The sequence below is a fragment of the Mastomys coucha genome, unplaced genomic scaffold (genome assembly GCF_008632895.1).
Source record: "Mastomys coucha isolate ucsf_1 unplaced genomic scaffold, UCSF_Mcou_1 pScaffold20, whole genome shotgun sequence".
Lineage (NCBI taxonomy): Eukaryota > Metazoa > Chordata > Mammalia > Rodentia > Muridae > Mastomys > Mastomys coucha.
In genome coordinates this window covers 113127922-113151413 of record NW_022196903.1, presented here as the reverse complement: position 1 = coordinate 113151413, position 23492 = coordinate 113127922, and the positions used below count along the sequence as shown (strand labels likewise).

The following is a 23492-nucleotide window of genomic DNA, read 5'->3' as shown; positions in this document are numbered from 1 at the left end:
AAGATATTCCATCAAAGACCTTTTGAACCATGCCTTTTTCCAGGAGGAAACAGGGGTACGGGTAGAATTAGCAGAAGAAGATGATGGAGAAAAGATAGCTATTAAATTATGGCTGCGTATTGAAGATATTAAGAAATTAAAGGGGAAATACAAAGACAATGAAGCTATTGAGTTTTCCTTTGACTTGGAGAGGGATGTACCAGAAGATGTTGCTCAAGAAATGGTAAATTGGTCCTTAGATGTTGATGTAGATTTATGTATACTGAAACTGATAGACAAAAACAAAACAACTATTTAGTGATATATGATATCTATCTCATTAATATGAGGTTGTGTTGCTCCCAAGTGTTTTGTGTTTGGATGTGGGGATAAGGGGTTCCTATGATTTCTCTTTAAGTTCTTTCCTTGTGATTTTTGATATTGTTTTGATAATGTTGCTTGATTTTAGTAGGAAAGTAACATGTAGATACAAGTGGATAAATGAGATATAAGACTGGGATACATTCTGGAGTCCTTCTAATGTCTATAACTCCTCCTTTGTAGCTGACTCTTCAGTCAAAATGTGTTAGTTATTCTATTTTGCTGTGGGAACACTGAACTCATGGTCCTCCTGTCTTATCTCACAGAGTGCTGAGATTATAGGCATATCCAGTCTGATCAAGTCTGGAATTGTTTCTAAATATTGTCTAGCCTTTGATCCATCCTCATAAATACTATAGAGAGATGTAGGATTATAAATTATTTTTACTTCGGTGGCTGGAAAGATAGCAGTTACAAGAATATACTGCTCTTACAAAGATCCTTAGTTCATGGGGTTGGAGAGATGACTCAGAGGTTAAGAGCATTGACTGCTCTTCTGGAGGTCCTGAGTTCAATGCCCAGCAACCACATGGTGGCTCACAACCATCTGTAAAGGAATCTGATGCCCTCTTCTGGTGTGTCTGAAGAGGGCTACAGTGTACTCATATTCATTGAATAAATAAGTAAAGAAAAAGAAAGAAAGATCCTTAGTTCAGTTTCCACTAACCACATCAAGCAGCTCACATCTGCCTATAATTCCACCATTATGGGATCGAATGCTGGGCCTCCATCTGCACACACATGATTTAAATAATAAAAATAAATATTATGAAAATATTTTTGCTTTGAAGGGTGTTATGAAGATCAAAAGTTACTAATCATTCTTTGATATATCCTTACTTTAAATATGTATAAAAGATTACTGTTCTAAAGGAAACCCTTAACCAAATCTAAATATGCCACAGTGCCTTAAAAAAAATAAAGGTCAATTATTACACAGATAGACATAGAATATCCTAACTAGGATTTATAAAAACTATTCAGTGTTTTAAAAAAGAAGGGCCAAATATGAAAAACATACTAAATTTCATTGGTTTGTTTGTTTGGTTGGTTGGTTTTTATTCTTTAATCCTTTTTTGCAGTCCAGTCTTCATCCCCCTCCTGGCGCCCCACCACCACCACTCCCCAGCCCATACCTCCTCCCTCTGTCTCCAAGAGGATGTCCCCAACCCCCAGCTCCCACTTCTGCTTTACCAAACCTCCCTACTCCCTAAGGCCTCAAGTTTCTCCAGGGTTTGGTGCATCTTCTCTCACTGAGGCTGTACAAGGCAGTCTTCTGCTATTTATGTGTCAGGCCTCATATCAATCAAGTGGTGTATGCTGCCTGGTTGGTGGCTCAGTATCTGAGAGATCTCAGGGGTCCAAGTCAGTTGAGACTGACGGTCTTCCCATGGGGCGGGACCCACTCTGTTTACAATTGTGGGGAAACTTAATGCAGACTAGTAATTTTACTGTTTGAAGTCATTTTCCTTAGGGTACCCTTTCTTCCTAAAATAATCTTTTACTCTATAGGTCGAGTCTGGTTATGTCTGTGAAGGTGATCACAAGACCATGGCTAAAGCTATCAAAGACAGGGTGTCATTAATTAAGAGAAAACGAGAGCAACGGCAGTTGGTTCGAGAAGAGCAAGAAAAAAGAAAACAAGAAGAGAGCAGTTTCAAACAGCAGAATGAACAACAAACAAGTGTTTCCCAGGCAGGAGTCCAGCAGCTCCCTGCTGCTAGCACTGGCATACCCACTGCTCCCACCACTTCTGCTTCAGTTTCTACACAAGTAGAGCCTGAAGAACCCGAGGCAGATCAACATCAACAGCTGCAGTATCAGCAACCTAGTATTTCTGTGTTGTGTAAGTGTCTGGGGAAGAAAACAAGTGTGCTAGTTTGTTCTTTATATGTTCCATTCTTAACACCCATGATTAATAGGAGGGTGAAACACTGAGGAAATGTGGTTAGAAGAAAGTTTGAAAAAACTTCCAGTGTCTTGACCTTTTGAGCTTTTAGTTGTTTGTTTTACTTTACTCCTTAAAATTGAGAATCATCAAGAGTCAAGAGTGAATACATTTTGGCATTTATACTTGCAGCTGTTAATCTGGTTCAGCTCTTTTAGCAAAACTGCATAGCAGACCAAAGGCTGATGAAACCATTGCTTATTTATTGACTATCAAGTACACGTAGTTTTTTACAAGGTAAGACCTGGAAGTTGGATTCAATTCAAAGTTGGATTCTAACTTAAGTTTTGTTTGCTCTTCAGATGATAACATTCAGTGATAAATCAGAGAAATATTATTTTAAAGATTTATTTTATTTATTTTATGTGTATGAGTACACTGTAGCTGTACAGATGGCCGTGAGCGATCATGTGTATGGCTGCTGGGAATTGAACTCAGGACCTCTGCTGGCCCCGCTTGTTCTTGCCCCCCTCGCTCAGGCATAATTCACTGCAGCTGTCTTCAGATGCTCCAAAAGAGGGTGTCAGATCTCATTACTGGTGGTTGTGAGCCACCATGTGATTACTGGGATCCAAACTCAGGGCCTTCGGAAGAGCAGTCAGTGCTCTTACCTGCTGAGCCATCTCGCCAACCCCAGAGAAATTTTAAGTACTCATTTAAGCTATTCTTTTTTTTTTTTTTTTTTAATTTGAACAAAGAAATAACCAATCACATTAATATAATGACTCTAAATGTGAACAACTTCTTCCTCTTCCATTTCCCTCCCTCTTATGATTCATTTTTCCTTCAGCTGATGGAACTGTTGACAGTGGTCAAGGATCATCTGTATTCACAGAATCCAGAGTGAGCAGCCAACAGACTGTCTCGTATGGTTCCCAACATGAGCAGGCACATTCTACTGGCACAGCACCAGGACATACAGTTTCTAGTCTCCAAGCACAATCTCAGCCCCATGGGGTATATCCACCCTCAAGTATGGTGAGTAAATGCATAAGAAAATGTAATACTAAAATAATAGCCAATAGGTAATTTAAATTATTTATGTCATCTAAGTACCACTGTGAATCTAAGGGAATATAAATGGTCTAGTCAGTCTTCGTTATCTATGATTTTACTTGGGGAGACTTAAATAGTAAAATGCTTAAAAATTTATCTGTACCAAACATGTACAGACTTTCCCTAGCAATAAGACATAGCTTTTGAATTACACTTGGTACTATAAGTATATAATCTAGAGATTATATGCAAATACTCTGATAATCTATATAAAGGACTTGGCTAGCTGCAGATTTTGATATCTGTTGGGGTGACTTGCAACCAATTCAGTGCAGAGACTGGGTGTTAATGTTATTTCTAAAGCAAATCAGTTGATAAGATTATAACTGGAGTAGATCAAACTGGGTAAAATACACACTGAAAAATGAGAATTAGCTGAACTTCCTACAGAAAGCAGCTTTGTGAATATTAGGGCTCTTAGGTATTAAAACTTTTCACAGTGGCATGAACTAGATGTATCAGATGATTTGTGGGTAGAACAAGTGTTTTGTTTTGTTTTGTTTTTTAATATTTTTTAAAGCTTACTTACCAAAGAAATTTTAAGATTTTTCTTTTGTATAAAAAACCAGGTAAGACCTTCAAACTGTTATAAAGTGTTGCATGTGAGTATTATAGAGTAAAGGAATCCTTTATTGTATGACCTGTGACTAATTTATTGCTTGTATTTAGTTGATCATCAGTTGCTATGCGTGCTCCTTTCCCAGTATATGTTCATTTGCTTTTTCCCCTTATTTGGTATTTATTTCATTACCAGTTTATTTTCAGAGTCAGCTTATAGAAGTAATTTCTTGGAATAATTTATGTTTGTGTACATAATATGTATGCACATTGTCCATTTTCAATAGTGAATGTTAGATAAATCAAAAAATATCCTCATTTCTTTTGCTGACTCTCTACGAGGTCTTTGGAGGAAAAAAGCTAGATCATATACTTCAGAAAGGAATTAGGTGATAATTGTTCACTCTATATCACTTGTTTAGTATAATCTTTAAGCAGACCAATTTCCTCCCTCCTCAGAAGACTTTTAATCTGAACTTTGAAGAAATCCTATCTTCATTAAATGAATATTTTTTTCAGGAAGATACTTTTTGCTCATAAAAGATGTTTGTTTTGGAGTCCATTGATGGATCAGTCCTGCTTTGGACGTAGATACCAAGATTAATGGCCACATTAATACAAAGAAAACTACTACTAACATATACTAATCTCTTAACAGTCTGTTCTTTAGCCTAAGTATGGTAAATAATCTTGGGTAATTTATTTCTGAATACTGACAAATGTTAGTTGTCAGCACTTCTTAATTTCTCCCTTTGTTTAACAGTTGTTTTCAACCTCTTGGCTCAACCCACCACAGAATTATGTATGTTTCTAAAAGACAAACAGGATTGATCATTTATGTAGATGTTGAATGCTTAAGCCATTAACATAGTTGTATTTATTTGCTGCTCTAAAATCAGACTTTCTAGATTTCTGATGACAATTTCTATAGAGTAATTATAAAGAATTACAAGTCTTTATAATATTAAAATATTTTATAATCCTATTGTCTCATTTCAAAAACTTACTATGCCTTACAATAAATAATGGATAAACTGTAAAGGGAAAATTTAAAAATAAGAAAGACAGATAAAAAAATTAGAACCAAAATGAACTAAATTATGATGCATACTTACAGGCTCCAAGTTTGGCTGAAAGCATTCTTTGCATCCAGTTTTGAAAAAAAAAAAATAGGTCATAAACTTGCTCCAAACAACCTCACAGTATTAGACCAGCTTTGTAGCTGTGTTAAACCCTTTCTCATAAGGTACTAAAAATTTTGTAGGTCTAAAAGTATTTTTATATTGAGGGTGGTGATATGATTCTTTTGAGATTTAAATTGAAGGCATTTTCCCCCAACTAGCTCCTTTATATCAGTGTACAATATTTCTGATACCAAGTTGTGAATTTTTTTCTTTTTGTCAATGACTTTTTAACCTTTATGCAGAACATGGAAAGTATAATAATGTAGTATAAGCAAACAACTTTTTAGACTGCCTTCTAAAATAGATGAATTTTTCCCTCAAATTTCTAGAGCTCTTATAAATATTGTACTCTTAATCTCCCAATCTCTAATAGAATTTATTCTTGCTTATTAATCTTAGTAAATTTTTAGAACTATAGTTAACTGTTTTTCTTGTGTGGTATTGTTAGTCTTTTTTTCTTAATTAATGAACTTCATAACTTAACAGTTGGTATTATTTCAAAATATTCAAGATCATAATATATCTTTTGATTGTTTATAAGAAAACCTGAACAAAACCACCAGAACAGGGAGAATAGTTACAATATACCAGCTGTTATCTGTAGAATTATGTCTTACACTTTTTTTTTCTTTTGTAGAATTGGGGAGGGTAGAACATTTCTTTATGTTAACTATACCCTATTATCACTGTACATTTGGTTATTTTGTTTTCAAAGTACTGTGTTTTTCATGTGTGTTTGTTTTCTGTTTAGCCTCGTCGTGGCCGTAGCATGTCGGTTTGTGTTCCCCATCTTTCTGCTGTCCCCTCTCTATCCCGCATCTCTCCCAGTGCTCCTTCCACCCCACCACCAGTGCTGTCTGCACCTCTTTGTCCTTCCCTCCTTCGGACTGCCCCTGAGGAAACTTTTGCCGAAAAACTCTCTAAAGCATTGGAGAGTGTCCTGCCTATGCACTCTGCCTCCCAGCGCAAGCACCGACGCTCCAGCCTGCCTTCCCTCTTTGTCAGTACTGTATGTAACTGTAAACTTCCTGACAAGTGAAAAACCATTACCAATGAATACATCCAGGCATGGAGAATATGCACAAAGAGCAGAATTAAACTGTTAGCAAATGTTGTGCTTTTAAGATAGCTATTCCTATAGAAAACATTTTGTAATAAGACGTTAAAAGGGAATAAAAAGCAAAGAGGCAATGAAAGAGAATGCTTATGCATTATGCATATTCTTAAGCAAATGCATTATGTCAATAGCACATATTAATAGAGTTTTATACTTTCCTATCTTCTATTGATAAAAAGGTTTTCATTTTCATATTACTTGATTAAACTCATTAACCTAATCAAAAGTAGAGTCTACCAAACATTGACCAAGTGTGTTTTTTTCTCAATTTCTTCTTAATGAATACAATTAATTGAGTCCTTTGTTTTTTAAACTAGTCAAGTGAGGAGTAAAAGTTGATTTTAATTCAGTCATTTGTGTAAAATGAAATTTCAGGAAACCAAAAGGTTATTTCCTCTCTGGGAAGCACTTTTTTTTCACCTCTTAGATTATATAAAATGGTGCATGGACTCCAATGATATGTTAGATACATATATAACATGTAGTTTTCCTTGTGTCCATTAATGTCTATGAAAGATAGAACCTCTCAAATTACATTAATTGCTATGAGACCTTGTTTGCTGCTTTTCCAAACAGAATATTCTGAAGTAATGACACCAGATTTTTACTTAGGAAAATGATTAACTATATAGTGTTTTATGGCTTCAGGACACAACTTGAATAATCAGTAAAATGTTGCGCATTCTGATTTGGTGGAGAATACTTTAGCAGGTTGCAGAAATGGCTCCATAACTAAAGTACTTGCTGCATAAGCATGGAGACCTGAATGCAGATTCCCAGAGCCCATTGTGAAGCCTGGTACAGTAGTTACTATTCATAGTCCCAGTGTTCCTGTTTCGAGATGGGAGATGGTAATAGACTCTCGAGGATCTCATGTGCCTTGCAGGCTTTTGTATACATAAGCAACAAACACCTCTCTCCAACAAGTTGGATGGTGATGTCCAACACTTGAGGTTGTCCTCTGACCTCAGCCCTGTTTTTGTGTTGTGAAGGATTGAACCTGGACCCTTACATATGCTCGCCAAACACTTTAGGAGTCCAGTACATGGTAGAGAATTAAGTATTTTGCATTTAGCAAGCTAGGATTCTAAGCTCAGTCTTAAATTCTGGAAACAAAATGTGCTATTAAATCAGGTTTACCTCCTTTCCACTGATTTGTCAGAATTTGGAAACGCATAGTATTCAACTCTTAGCAATGATCAGAAGAATGATTGAGCATCTATAACTTGTTTTATAGTAAAACTATTAATTGTAGCTTTAAACACAGAAGGGAACAAGACATGTATCTTTTTCTTTGTTTTTTAAGATAGTGTCTCACTATATAATTGCTTGGGCCTTGTACTCTAAAATTCCCTGCCTCATCCTCTTGAGTGCTAGCCTTATTATAAGTACATACCACTGTACTTGGCTTATCTTATACCATATACCAAAAACCTCTTTTGATTTATTATAAATTTCTTCTGCTCATCTACTGTTAGTTGATGAATAATACCTGAAGCCTCTAATAGACTAATGTCGTAGCACTTTGAACAGTAGCTTAAATTGAAGTATATTCTTAATTATAAAAATAATAAGGTTATTTATTGTCCTTTAGCTCTTTCCATTGATAAATATTTTAAGAATAAGCACATTTATAAGTAAAATAGAAAAATTACTTGGGAAATTTTAATTCATGCCTTTGCTTTGACGGAACAAGTTTGTGGGCAAGCAGCTATTTTTTTCCACTCAAGTGCCACAGATTGACTTTATTGGCCCTGGATGTATTTAATGGATTTTTGCTATAAATTCCAAAAGCATTGTTAGTTATTAAAATTTTGGTGTGGCCACTTCATGGGGTTACACAGAACTATCCAGCTGTGCATGTCTGATGTAATTTTACATATTGAATGTATGAATTACTTGTCTTATTCATGTTGATACAGCCTCAGTCCATGGCGCATCCGTGTGGGGGGACCCCAACATACCCAGAATCACAGATATTTTTCCCAACTATTCATGAACGTCCAGTTTCTTTTTCACCACCTCCCACCTGTCCACCGAAAGTAGCCATTTCCCAACGACGTAAGAGCACCTCCTTCCTGGAAGCCCAAACTCGCCAGTTCCAACCCCTGCTGAGGACTGTTGGCCAAAATCATCTTCCACCTGGTGGCAGCCCATCTAACTGGACACCAGAGGCCATAGTTATGTTGGGCACTACAGCCAATAGAGTAAATAGAGAGCTATGTGAGATGCAGGTCCAACCTGTGTTTGAGCCAACCCAGATTTACAGTGACTATAGACCTGGACTAGTACTGGCAGAAGAAGCTCACTATTTTATTCCTCAGGAAACAGTATATCTAGCTGGGGTGCATTACCAGGCCCAGGTGGCAGGACAGTATGAGGGCATTTCATACAAGTCACCAGTACTGTCAAGTCCTATGAAACAGTTAACTGAACAGAAGCCCGTGCCTGGGTGCCCTGCCTCAAGTTCTGTCTTTGAATTTCCTTCTGGACAGGCTTTCCTGGTAGGACACCTTCAGAATTTAAGATTAGATTCTGGACCAAGTCCAGCATCACCCCTCTCTAGTATTTCTGCGCCTAACAGTACAGATGCTACACATTTGAAATTTCACCCTGTCTTTGTACCTCATTCTGCACCAGCTGTGTTAACTCATAGCAGTGAGAACAGAAGCAACTGTGTATTTGAATTTCATGCTCAGACACCAAGTTCTACTTCAGGAGAAGGAGGTGGGATTTTACCTCAACGTGTTTACCGAAATCGACAGGTTGCAGTGGACTCAAGTCAGGAAGAACTGTCTCCTCAGTCAGTTGGATTACATTGCCACCTGCAGCCTGTTACTGAAGAACAGCGTGATAACCATGCCCCAGAATTGACCATTTCTGTGGTAGAACCCGTGGGACAAATCTGGCCAGTAGGAAGTCCAGAATATTCCAGTGATTCCTCTCAAATTACTTCTTCAGATCTCAGTGATTTTCAATCACCTCCCCCTACAGGGGGAACAGCTGCACCTTTTGGCTCTGACGTCTCATTGCCCTTTATTCGCCTGCCTCAGACAGTGTTACAAGAATCCCCACTTTTCTTCTGTTTCCCCCAAGGAACCACATCTCAGCAGGTCTTATCTGCTTCATATTCTTCAGGAGGATCTGCACTCCATCCACAGGTTATAGGAAAACTTTCACAATTCTTTTAAACTACCCTGTTATGCACCAGTGCATTTAAATTTTCTATCTCATTTCCCTGAATCATGGATTTATTAGGAATGTTGTTTACTTTCTTACTAGGATTTCTTTTGTGGTTATAAATACTTGTACTAAAGAATGAACTATAAAGCAGAAAATACCTGGTTTGCCTCAGATCTTAGTTGTCAGAATCAATGACTAATCTCTTTGGAATTTTGTGATAGTAACGAAAATGCAATTGTCTGTCAGTATTGATTATTTATAGTAAAATGATTTAATGTATAATTCCTTCTAAATAAGTTTTTAAAAGTTAAAAAACTAACCATAAAGCAAATTGGGAAGTAATGAAAACTTTTTTTGGTGTCATTAACAAACAACTTTTCACTAAGAAGAACTTAAAACATATTTTAGGAGTTTAGCTTAACAAAAGAAGGTGCCATTTTGAAATGGTATCAGTTAAATCACTGTATTAAAGATACAAATAAAACATTAAATTAAAATTTGGGACTATTTCTAATTTTAATGACTATTAGAGCCCATTGTATAATGATTTTATTAGGTTTTCATGAGTTTATGGTAACGTGTTACAAAGTTAGGAACAGTAGATCTTTCAGGCTCTGTTCTCAATACATTTAAAACTTTAATCACACAGGTGAGTATATATACTTGTGAACATTTAAACAAGGACATAGAATTAAAGAAGTCATCAGTTCCTATCTCATATCAGTTAGAGTAGTGTTAAGAAGCAAAAGGACCCTGAAATTTAAACAATGTAGATATGCTGTATTATCCTCTGGGAAGCTTTGCAAAGGAAAAAATATTTTTAAATAAAATAGATAATTAAAGTTTTAGTGGAGTGTGATACATCCATGTAAACTTCAAAGAGCCTATGCTACATTGGAATGAAACAATAAAGGTGGTAGGTAGCCTTTTCATTTCCTTGACATGTTTATATACATAGTATATATAGTTAATTTTCCTAATATATATTCTTACACCTTATTCTTAGTTAATTTGACTTCTTGTTAATTGGAATACACTGTCCAGTTTCTCAGACCCAACACGGTTGACATTCTGGATTGGTTAATCCTTTAATTTGAGTGAGACTTGTCTGGTTATTATAGAAATTTTTTTTAGTAGCATCTCTAGAAGTAGCAGCCATTTCCCCTAGTTAAGAATCATAATGACTCCAGATATTTCTATATTAACTAGACAACTATTATATGCCTGTTTAGGAGTTGTTTTGTAACAGACCTTGTACCTTTTTCTTGAGAGTTACTATGACACTACAAGAAACAGCAAAAGAAAACCAAATTAGCATTTTTGAATGTGGTTTTCTTTAATTGTCAAGAATAAATTTTTTCATATTGATATCTTACCACATTTTTCCTGTGACAATTTATTCTGAATAAGACTATTCAAGCCAGCTAAAACTCTAGACAGCGTCAATGGAACTATTAGTGTATTGTGTTTTTGTCTTTCTGTTTGTGTTTACCTGAGATGTGATCAGAAATGTTCTATGATCTTTTTTCTGAACTTACCTTACCAAAAAGTCCCAGAGGTCGGTCTTATACTACAGTATCAAGCTGATGGTTCATTTTGATCAAGGAATCGTCTCAGGATCTGAAGTATTTATACAAAAATCTAAACTGTATGTGTATAAACTTTCTCTAATTTGTATTTGCTTTCTTTCTTCAGGCACAGGGGCAGAACCAGGGCCAGCCATCAAGTAGTTTAGCAGGGGTTCTTTCTTCACAACCTATCCAACATCCTCAGCAGGTAAAAATGTTACATTGCTATATTATGTTTTAGCAGTAGCCAGAGGTACTGTTTTATATCTTCATGAGCCACATTTCTGATATAAATAACTTGCTAAGTTTTTGAAATAGTAATTATCATAACACAACTTATGTACCTATGAGCAATTTAAAAGATATAGGTTGAAAAGAATTGTGGACTGGAGAGATGACTCAGTGGCTAACAGCACTGGCTGCTCTTCAGAGGTCCTGAATTCAATTCACAGCAACCACATGGTGACTCATAACCATCTATAATGAAATCAGATGCCCTTGTCTGTTGTGGAAGCATACATGCAGGCAGAGCACTATACATAATAAATATACAATAAATCTTTAAAAAAAAAAAGAAAAGAACAATTGTTATATATTTATAATTTATCTTCCTTCCTAAGTGATTTTATGCATGTTTATGACTTATCCATGTAAGAGCATGTATAACCTTTAATCCTACCATTTGGGAAGCAGAGGCAGGTGAATTTCTGAGTTGAAAGTCTATACATGATCTGCAGAGCACGTTCCATTTTTGACCTCTGAGCACTGGGCATATATGTAGAACATAGACAACATTCGTACAGATAAAATAAGTAAATGTTTTCTAGAAAGTCACTCTGAAGTCTTTTACACAGAAGAAATCACTTCTGTCATACCTGTACTTACCCAGTGACCAACATCTCAGCTTAAAAAAAAGTGTTGACCAGGAATTGTAGGCCTTATATTGCTCCTAACACTTCTTCCATACAAATCCTTGAATTCATCTTATAATTATGTTTAAATTCAAGAATTTAAAAAAATTTTTTTGCCAACATCAGTAAATTCTGTTCTATAAACCCTAGTGAGAATCAAATTACAAATTATGTAAGTTGGTTAATGGTGGAATTACTGTAATGAGTACTAATCACTTTCAGGCCTTTGGGGTCACCTTTTATAATATATCCCTAACTGGTGTTGAACTCTGTCTACTTCCCTCTGCCTCCCAAGTGCAAGAATTACCAGCATGAGCCAACCTGGCTTACCTTTCATATAGGCCAACACCAATAAAAGAAAAAGACGTGTATGTAGTCTAATATATTTTACTTTTCTATTCTTGGATATAAGGAAGTGAAAAATAATTACAATTCAAGCTTTTTATATCAGTATGGTTTTTGTTTGTTTGTTTGTTTGTTTTTGTAAAATGAGTTAATGCAGTGGATAAGAAGCCTTTAATTTTAGCATTCAGGAGGAAAAGGCTGGTGGATCAAGATGGTCTGGTCTACAGACCAAATTCCAGGACAGCCAGTGCTATTGATACAGAGAAACCCTGTCTCCAAAAAAAAAAAAAAAAAAAAAAAAAAAAAGGAAACTGTTATCTGTTGCTAGGTTTTATGCTTGCAAAAAAAAAAAAAACTTTCTCTACCTTCTTAGTACAACAATAAGGAAAGAGGCACACCTTATCTGAAACTTAGTTTATCTTGTGGCTTTTTGGAACATAGTAAATGATAAGTGTTTTTCCCTGGTTTTTGTTGTTGTTGTTGTTTCCTTTTGTTTTTATCAAGAGTTAAATGGGGAAGCTAAATATAGATAGGACTCAGCAGTTGAAAGAGCTTACTGCTCTTCTGAAGTTCAGTTCTCATGTCAGATGGCTTACAACTATGTATAACTCCAGCTCTAGGGCATCTACCAACCTCTTCTGGCCATTTTGGTCACCTGCCCACACATGTATACACGTGTACAGACATATACAGAAATAAAAATAAAGCTTTAAAATGGTATGCTTTATATTAATGTGGTGCCTCCCAGTCTTTATATCTATATAAAGAAGGTTGTGAAAAAGACATGTCTTCCATAAAAGCATGTACAAACCCTTAATATATTTGTACTCTTCTGTTCAGCCTGAGGCTGTGTTAATTCATCATCATACAGCTATGCCCTGAGGCCGTGTTCATTCATCATCATGCAGCCATGCCCTTAATAAAAGTTAATAAAAGCTATTTGAACTGGTTTTCATGAGGCAAGTCTGAGCAGAGCATAATTCTAGTAATCACTGTGTAGCTGATATATTGTTTATTAGCCAATGTGATTATGCAGAAGCAGAAGAGATATCCTTTTGGCTTACCAAATGTACCAATTCTCAAGAACATTACTCTAAGGGACTACGGACATACTTGTCAGTTGTCTTAAAAGAGGAATAATAAGTTCACTTAAGAAACACAACAAAAAAAAGGTACCCATTTTTTATATTCCTTTACTCCTCAACATTCCCAACTAAACAGTTTTGTCTATTTTCTGACAGTAAGCTAAGATGGACTAGCCATGATTGGCTCTGAGGGAACCTAAATAATGCATTCATATGATAAAATGTTTATGCAAAAGTAGACATTATTATTATTTCCATTTTACTGATGGGAAATCTAAAATCTGGAGAAGTTTGGGAAACTTTCTCAAACACACAGCTTCTAACAGGTAAGAACACTAAATAATCTTACTCCACAGCTCACTGGTTCACTGCTTCCCTGCTATGTTTCTAAAAGGCAGAAAAATAGATGTTTGCCTGGTTGGAAGGGGTATATATATCAAGAAGGTTTTTGAAAGAGATGTGTTGGGCCTCAGTTAGTCAGACTTTGATATAAGAATAAAGAATATTCCAGGCTATGGGGGGGGGGGTGGATTGCATTTTAGATAATATAAAAGGGACAATATTAGAAAAGTATGGGACAGATAAAAGAAACCTTAGTTTAGTTTAAGGTAGATCTTTTCTATCTTAATATTTCCTTCCATTTAAATTTATGTGTGTGTTTGTTGTGTGTGTGTGTTTGTGTTTGCATGCTTTACACACATCTTTGGGTTGTTTAACCAGAAGATAGATTTGTTAAGGAATACTTTCAGGAAAGAATTGACAGACAAAATTTTTATGTGAGCCTTGATTCTTAATAGGAATGGAAGAAGGACAGGAAATACCATATGCCCAAAGTTAAGGTTTTTCCTCAGATTTATTTGTTGTTGGTGAATTGCTAGGTATGATAACATACACATGTAATCTGAGCATTCCAGAAGCTGTGGCAGGAAAATGATGGATTTTCCAGCCAGAGGTATAAAGAGAGTTGACTTCTATCTGGTGATAACCCTTTCTCAGAAAAAAACAAACAAAACTACACTATGCGAACCTTTCTCAGTTACAAAGCTCTCTCTCCTTTATTTTAAACAACTGAAAAACAACTTATAAAATAGAATAAATCAAGTGAAAAAAAATGTGCTGAGCCAGCAAGATGGCTCAGTGGACAAAAGGCCCATGTCACCAAGCATGAAGACCTGATTTTGATCCTATTTGATACTTTCTTAAGTACTATATTATTTGTTTAAAGATTACTTCAGGAGCTGATACCATGGTTATATGAGAGTAAATTTATTTTTTTAAATGTCACAAAACAAAACAAAAATGTACAGAACGAATTACTGTGACATTGTAAGTGCAGGCTGCAGTTGACTCATTGGGTAAAAGTGCTTGCTAAACAAACTTTACTGCCAGAGTTCATATCTATGGAACGAACACACATAAAAGTTGAACACAGTAGCACAAGTAATTCCAGCACACCTATCAGAAAATGAGAATCAGAGACAAGTGAGTCTTTAGAAACTAGCCTAGCTTAAATAGGAAAAGATAGCCTGGCTCAAATTAAATGAAATGTGAAGGACAGATACCCATAGGTTGTTTACTGACCACTATAATTACAGCATGGCATAATTATACCCAATGAACACGTGTGTTGACACATACACACAGAGGTATACACATTTTTTTAAAGTGTTGTAGGTAAGGGGATTTATTATGTTGTACCAGAAATCTACCAAAGTGCCTGTAATACAGCTCTTGTAAAAATAAAGGTGCTTATGTGTCTTACATTTGAAAAGTATGAGTCTATGGTTTAGTTTTCAAATTAGTATTTTTATATGTCTGCTGTCTTATTTAACTATATTTAAGCTATAATTCAGTGAGTTAGGTAATTATAGAAAATTTGTTCATATTTCTTAAAGTATAAATAGGTGTAAATTGGCCAGAATAGTCTCCTGGTTTGGGGGTTTCTTTTAGTAAAAGAAGTAAGGAAATCGTCTAATGTTCTAGATCGCCCATAAAATTGGAGATGCATGCTCCCTTGCCCACCTACAGTATTTTCTAAGGAAAGTTTTTAATTGAATTGCCATTCATTAGCTCATGCTTGTTTTGAAAGTTGAAATGAGCTGTGTACCTCAAAACACAGCCTATAAATCCCAGCTTCTTAGGAGGCTGAGATAGGGTTGGAAAGTACAGCCCTAGTAGAGATACATAGAGTATCAGCATTGAGGGAACGAAGACTCTGAGGTTCTTGGGGTTTTTGGGTCAACCAGCCTAGCCTAATTGGCAAGGCCCAAGTCCGTGGGAGAAACTGTTTCCAGAAAAGAAGACAGCTTCTAAGAAACAGTACCTTTGGTTTCTGTACATGTGCTCACATCTACATATGAACATGTATTTACATAATACCTTTTATGTAAAGAGAATTTTCATTTCATTAAATATTATAAAGGGCTGCTGAGATGATCTAAAACAGGTAAAGGCAGTTGCTGCCATTTGTGAACACCTGAGTTCAGTCTCTAGAACCTCCATTGTAGAAAGGACTGTCTTAAGATTTCCACATGGTTCTGTGGCAGGCACACATACAAAAAATAAAGGTTAATGACTGGGTGTTTCTTACATGGGCAAGAAAGGCCCTGAGTGAACCTTGAAATCCTTACTATCATCAGTACATAAATAAACTCATGAGGAATGGTTGAATAAGACAAGTGTATTTTGGTGCTTTTAAAATTTGGTAGTTTTAATTTGATGATACAAAATCATTCTGTAAAAACAAACGTATTTCCGGATATCTTATATAAAAATCCAAGGCACTCAAAATGGTGATTATATACATAACTGTGAATAAATAACGTACCTTTATACAGGTACCAGCCAAATAATTGAACTGGATATATCAAGACAAAGGTTTTGTACTGGCTACTCTTACTTCAACATAACACAAGCTAGAGTCATCAGGGAGGAGGGAGCTTCAATTGGGAAATTGCTTCTATAAAGTCAGACTGTACGAAAGCCAGTAGGGTATTTTCTTTCTTCCTTTCTTTCTTCCTTTCTTCCTTCCTTCCTTCCTTCCTTCCTTCCTTCCTTCCTTCCTTTCTTTGATTTATTTATTTATTTATTTATTTTATTATATGTAAATACATAGTAGCTGTCTTCAGACACACCAGAAGAGGGCGTCAGATCTCATTACTGATGACTGTGAGCCACCATGTGGTTGCTAGAATTGAACTCACGATCTCTGGAAGAGCAGTCAGTGCTCTTAACCGCTGAGCCATCTCTCCAGCCCCGCATTTTTTTAATTAGTAATTTATATAGGAAGGCACAGCCTATTGTGGCTGGTATTGTTGGGTTCTATAAGAAAGCAGGCTGAGCTTTCTTATAGAAAGTAGAACACTTCCATGGCCTCTACATTAGCTCCTGACTCAGGTTCCTGCCCTGTTTGAGTTCCCTGTCCTGACTTCCTTCAAATAATGGACTATGTTGTGGAAGTATAAGCTAAATCCTTTCCTCTCCAACTTTTTTTTGATTGTGGTATTTGATCACAACAGTAGTTAACTCTAAATAAGACAGGGCTATTAGTTGAAATTTTTTTAAGTACCTCCTCCATCTAGCCTCCCCACCCCCCAAAAAACCCTAACAAAATGTTAATTAGTAACATCACTGTTTATAATATAGGTTTGTTTTTGCTTTGTTTCAACTGAAAATAAAGACGGGAAAACTGAGAAAATCCATAGTGGCTGCCTTTGAGAGTAGATAGAAACAGTAGCATTTATATTTAACTTTTAAAATATATATATGTTGAGATTTTACTTTTATTTGTATTAAAGTTTAAAGCCTGAAAGATTTAGGTCTCTCACATACAAGCAGTACCCATGGAGGTCAGAAGAGGGCTTTTTTTTTTATTATTATTTTTTTTTTGTTTGTTTTTTTGTGACAGGGTTTCTCTGTGTAGCCCTGGCTGTCCTGGAACTTACTCTGTAGACCAGGCTGGCCTCCGAAAGAAATCTGCCTGTCTCTGCCTCCCAAGTACTAGGATTAAAGGCGTGCGCCACCACCACCCGGCAGTGTTTTATAGTCTTAATGTCATTCATGTAGCCCATGTTTAAAAGCTAACAGGAGCTGAGGGTGATGGAGCTTGCCTTCAATCCCTACAGTGATGGGGGCAGGCAGACTCTGTGAGTTCCAAAGCTACATAATAATACCTTGTCCTGGGGTGAGGGTGGGGGTGTGGAGAAGACCATAACAAAATCCTTCTCTCAAAAAAATCTGAAACATTGTATTTTATTCTTAACAGCAGGGGATACAACCAACTGCTCCTCCTCAACAGGCAGTACACTATTCACTTCCACAGGCAGCATCTTCCAGTGAAGGTACTACTGCACAGCCAGTGAGTCAGCCTCAAGTATCAGCTGGAACACAGGTAAACTCAAATTTCTGAAGAGATACTTCAAATGATATCTATGTACTTTGTCCCTTCCTACAGGTTTTACCTTCTCTTCACATAGTGAAGGATCTGTTAGAATGGAGTAAAAATCATTGCCATTATATACCTTTATTTATTGTAAGTCAGTATATGCTGATGGCAATGACAATGTGAAATATGAAATATTAATTAGGTTTATAGGTATAAAGTAGTTCCAAGTATTGAAACTAATGGGATAGATGGAAATGCTTTGGTAACTTAACCTGTGACATTCTCTAGAAATGTGTCAGCTGTATCTTAACATTCCAGATTTGGCACTACGTTTTATTTCCATGTAAACTTCAGTATTTTCTCCCTCACTGCCTACAGATACTAACTCATTGTATTAATTAATTAGCTTCTCATTACCAACAAATAAGTAGAAAATTATTTGTAAGGAAAGGATCTTTTTTCTTCTTGTGTGGTTTCAGAGATTTCAGTCCATCCTTGATAAGCAGGCTGTATTGCATTTATGCCTATAGCAAGGGATGCAACAAGGGTTATGCCATAAGAAACTATTTACCTTATAGCCACCAAGAAACATAGAAGAGGTTAAGGTCAAAATAGATCCTTTCAAAGCCCCACCTATCCACTACCTATAACTAGGCCCCTCCTTCCACAGTTCCTCTACTTTTTAGTTCATTCAAGGTATGAATTCATCAGAGGTCAGAACCCTTATGATCTAGTTGTCTCTGGAAATGCTCTCAGAGACATACTCAAGGGACATATATTACTAACCTCCTACTTTATTCTTAAGTCCAATGAAAGTTGACAGCCAGGATTACCCATCACAAGATGGGCATGTTGACACATTTGAGATTCCTCAGGCAGGCGGTTCAAAAGTTCGAGAAAAACTTTAGCTATCTACTATACCCACCCACCCCACCCCACCCCAAAAATACCGTCCTGGATTTTTGTTTTGTTTGTTTGGAGGATTATTTTGGTTGTTCTTCGGTTGGCTTTTTTCAGTCACTTGGAATGTACCCTGTAGAGGGTATGTTCTTATGATAACCTTTATGAACTTCATTTATGTACCCTATATGCATAGAATATTGTTATTTTCATATCTTAGAACTAAAACAGTATCAACTGTGAATGCACTATTGTTTTAGTTATCACAAAGTACTAACACATCCTTCTAATTTCTACATATATCCCAATTTCTCAGATGTTAAAATGACAGAGTAGTGGAATAATGAGTAATAACACCCTAGAATCAGTGAATTGTGTTAATTATAGCCACTTTATTATAGAGCTGTTTTACATTTTAAAAACTGAGATGTAATACTGATGAAATTTAATTTCACTGGAAAGAAATTTATGTTTTTATCACTATAATAGCTGTCAGATTAGGTTATAGCAAACATGCCAGTGGATTATGATATGTAAAACATATGCAATAATGCTACTAAAAAAAACAAATAGAAAGCCAGGCAGTGATGGCACATGCTTTTAATCCCAGCACTTGGGAGGCAGAGGCAGGTAGATTTCTGAGTTTGAGGCCAGCCTGGTCTACAGAGTGGGTTCCAGGACAGCCAGGGCTACACAGAGAAACCCTGTCTCGAAAAACAAAAAAACAAAAACAAAATAACAACAACAGGGGCTGGTGAGCTGGCTCAGAGGTTAAGAGCACTGACTGCTTTTCTGAAGGTCCTGAGTTCAAATCCCAGCAACCACATGGTAGCTCGCAACCATCCATAATGAGATCTGATGCCCTCTTCTAGAGTATCCTAAGACATCTACAGTGTACTTACATATACTAAATAAATTAATCTTTAAAAAATATAAAAAAAAAAGAAAGAAAAGAAAACAAAAAACCAAAAAACTGGGTGTTGTAGTACTTATCTAGGATCTTAACACTTGGGAGGTGGGGGTAGGAGGTCCAGTCTAGACCATCCAGCAAGCTCCAGGAAAGCCTCAGCTATGTAGTGAGACTCAAAATCAAAAAAATAAACAGGAAAGGAGAGAGTGAGAAATCCTAGCTTGTGAAAAGGTCCTCTTTTTATTGACAACAATGAAACACTGCCAAATTTTTCTACAACAAAAGGTTTGCAGATGTTACACACTTGATTAGCATATTTCCTATTCTTTCATAATTCTTATGTGGCATGTTAATTTATACTAATGTATTCAGGGGTTTGGTTTTCTTCTCTTACCTAATATGTAAATCTTGCTTTTGGCAGCTTTGCTTTAAAAAAAAAAGTCTTGTTTTGTTTTTCTTTACCTTCCCAGCTTCCAGTTTCCCAGACAGTACCATCTGTCCAAGGTGAACCTCACATCCCAGTTTCAACTCAACCCTCAGTTCCAGTCCACTCTGGTGCTCATTTTCTTCCTATGGGACAGCCAATCCCTACTTCTTTACTCCCACAGTATCCTGTCTCTCAAATTCCCATATCGACTCCTCATGTGTCCACATCGCAGTATCCTGTCTCTCAAATTCCCATATCGACTCCTCATGTGTCCACGTCGCAGACAGGTTTCTCATCTGTTCCTATAACAATGGCTGCTGGCATTAATCAGCCTCTGCTCACCTTGGCTTCATCTACTACAGCATCTTCAATCCCAGGGGGATCAACTGTAGTTCCTAATCAGCTTCCAACCCTTCTGCAGCCTGTGAATCAGCTGCAGAGTCAGGTTCACCCACAGCTCCTACAGCCTACAACAGTTCAGTCCATGGGAATACCAGCTAACCTTGGACAAGCTGCTGAGGCTCCACTTCCCTCTGGAGATGTTCTGTATCAGGTATTGTGTTAGCCAGAAAATCAGAGAGTATTAGAATGTTTGATTTTAATGGAAGATCATTAAGAACTTGAGAATTGTACTAGTTGAGTGTCAGTAATAATAACAAAAGTTGAAACTCTAAACTAAAAAAAAAAAACAATAGCAAAATTCTAGAAAAAGAAAAAGAATAGAAGACTGGGCATAGTAGTATGTGCCTTTGATCCCAGTGCTTGTAAGGTAGAGAGGCAGGTAGCAGATATTTTTAGGCAGATCTCTGTAAGACCAGGCCAGCCAGGGCTAGATAGTAAGTCCCCGTCTCAAAAAACCTAATGAGATAATATCATTAAATGATTCCTTATGCAATTTTAAAAACACAACTTAGAAGAAAGGTTAACACAGTATTCATGGTAAGCTAGATAACCCTGGATATATGGTTAGTGATGTCTATCAGGCTGCTCCTTTATATGTAGTGGATGGGTAAAGAGAGCAGGTAACTTGGCACTAACAGGAAGTTCAGGGTTTAGATTTAGAGGGTTTACATTTGATAATCTGACTGATAACTGGAAAATATTTTTGCATTCTTCCATGTAAGATTGCTGTAGATATTTTCTGTGAGGTATTAAGTCCCTAAGTTTTACTTCAATTGTCCCTAGAAGGGGAAGTCAAGCAATTTAAAGTATGATTGAAAGAGTGCCACCCTCTTATTTGCCAGTTCATTTTGAAAATGATCTTTAAACTATTAGAAAGTGGGACACTGCCTTTTGCTTTGTGCTTTTTCCTCCCCTCCACTCCTTGTCTACTGATTTGCTAATTTGATGTCCCAACCTGCACTAACTCACCTTCCTCATTTCTGTCACAGGGCTTCCCATCTCGGCTGCCACCACAATACCCAGGAGATTCAAATATTGCTCCCTCTTCCAACGTGGCTTCTGTTTGCATCCATTCTACCGTCCTAGCCCCTCCTCCTATGCCGACAGAAGCATTGGCCACCCAAGGTTACTTTCCTACAGTAGTGCAGCCTTATGTGGAATCAGCTCCCTTGGTTCCTATGGGCAGTGTAGGAGGCCAGGTTCAAGTGTCCCAACCAGCAGTGAGTTTAACGCAACAACCCCCCACTCCATCCTCCCAGCAAGCAGTTCTGGAGGTAAATGAAATTACTGCATGTTTATATAGAATACATCTATGAACATGGGGTTAAAATAGCAAAGGAAATGCAGGCTCCCCTTAATTTAAAACGCATTTGGAGACTGTTAAACTAACTTCTAAATGACTTTGTCTTACAGCAGAATGAAATGCCAATGTGGGGGCCTTGTTGCCACTGGCTGTTCTGTTGGGAAGTGAGTTTGCCTTAGAGAAGATTAACACTATTAGCACTTCACTTCTCTAGCTAGTGCATTAGCTATTGTTCTTCTACAAACTTTTGCCATTAGCAGTTCATAAGAGTATCTTATCTTGCTGTGCTCCCAGCAGTCATTTTTGTCCTCCTACTAGGATACAGTTCTGAATTCATCTCTGCACTTTGCTCTACCTGCCCTATTGCACACTCTGGTAAGATGCTGGCTGCATGGCAAATTGTAGTTTCACAATGCCTAGCAAATAGGTTGGCTGACTTCACACCAACAGTCTATACTAGCAACTAGCTTTGGAAACTCAAAATGTAAGCACACTGTTTTTAGATTTTGAATATTAAGAATTACTAGTAGCTTCATTGCTTCTAGGAATTATAGTGGGGTAACAAGAAGAAGAAAAGGGAACATCTTAGGATTGGTGGATGATTATTTCATATTTACATATATGTATAAATGCCAAGATTTGAATTACCCTTTCAATCTACAGAGTACTCAGGGAGTCTCTCAGGCTGCTCCTCCAGAACAAACTTCAGTAACACAGTCACAACCTACTCAGTCTGTTCCATTGGTTTCCTCTGTAGACAGGTAAGTAAACTAAAACACTCCTTTGAGTAGTAGGCAGGATGATATGAACTTCAGAATAATAGGCCTTTAAATCTTATTATATATGATTTTCCCCCTCAAAGTGCACATTCAGATGTTGCTTCTGGTATGAGTGATGGCAATGAGAATGCTCCATCATCCAGTGGGAGGCATGAAGGGAGGACAACAAAGCGGCATTATCGAAAATCTGTAAGAAGTCGATCTCGGCATGAAAAGACTTCTCGCCCGAAACTGAGGATTTTAAATGTAAATATTGATTTGTGACTTTTGTATTGCTTAAAGAATTTAGCACTTTTAATTTTAGAAATCATGGTATCTAAACCACTCACTTTGTTAAAATAAAAAATAACTTATCTTTATATATAATTTTATAGCAACTTTTTATTTAATATACACAATCTCCCTTAATTGAATATCACATTTCTTTTTGTTGTTGCACCTAGCTCTAGTTTTAACTAGTAGAAAAAAAGACTAGATGCTTTTACTAATAAAAGTTGAAAAGAGCTCAAGATCTTCTCACATATTTCTGTAGCCAGTTTAGTATTCAAGGAATGGCCAAGGGCAGTGGCACACACCTTTAATCCTAACACTTGACAGGCAGAGGTAGGCAGGTCTCTGAGTTCCGGGACAGCCACACACACACTCTCAAGGAATTTCAAGATGTTTTCTCAAAGTATGTAATAAATCAAAATATGAATTATCTTTTTCTTTTTAGGTTTCAAATAAAGGAGACCGAGTAGTAGAATGTCAATTGGAGACTCATAATCGGAAAATGGTTACATTTAAATTTGACCTAGATGGTGACAACCCTGAAGAGATAGCAACAATTATGGTATGTCTCCATTTGGAATTCCACATTTTTCCATAGTATTTGATCTTAAGTACATGTCCTAGGCAACCATGCAGTATTTTGTCATCCACTTTCATTCTGACAATAAGTTTTAATTGCTGTTTTAAAACTAGCATATGCAAGCCAGGCAGTGGTGGCGAACGCCTTTAATCCCAGCACTTGGGAGACAACGGCAGGTGGATATCTGAGTTCAAGGCCAGCCTGGTCTACAGAGTGAGTTCC

The 23492-nt window shown here is 36.7% G+C and overlaps 1 protein-coding gene across 13 annotated transcripts in view; it reads left to right on the top strand.

The window, feature by feature from the left end:
* Positions 1–23492, top strand: part of Wnk1 (WNK lysine deficient protein kinase 1) — a 116678-nt gene that overhangs the window by 64687 nt on the left and 28499 nt on the right. For 5 of the 13 annotated variants that reach the window (XM_031383203.1, XM_031383202.1, XM_031383200.1 and 2 more), the window contains exons 6-15: positions 4–223; positions 1873–2206; positions 3099–3286; positions 11102–11182; positions 17580–17705; positions 19980–20489; positions 21328–21612; positions 22305–22402; positions 22504–22666; positions 23136–23252. In XM_031383203.1, the coding sequence (XP_031239063.1) occupies positions 4–223; positions 1873–2206; positions 3099–3286; positions 11102–11182; positions 17580–17705; positions 19980–20489; positions 21328–21612; positions 22305–22402; positions 22504–22666; positions 23136–23252 (2122 nt within the window). Of the gene's footprint in view, positions 1–3; positions 224–1872; positions 2207–3098; positions 3287–5857; positions 6116–8145; positions 9385–11101; positions 11183–17579; positions 17706–19979; positions 20490–21327; positions 21613–22304; positions 22403–22503; positions 22667–23135; positions 23253–23492 lie in introns of all 13 variants that reach the window. The other 8 variants (XM_031383207.1, XM_031383209.1, XM_031383211.1 and 5 more) reach the window with 6 other exon arrangements.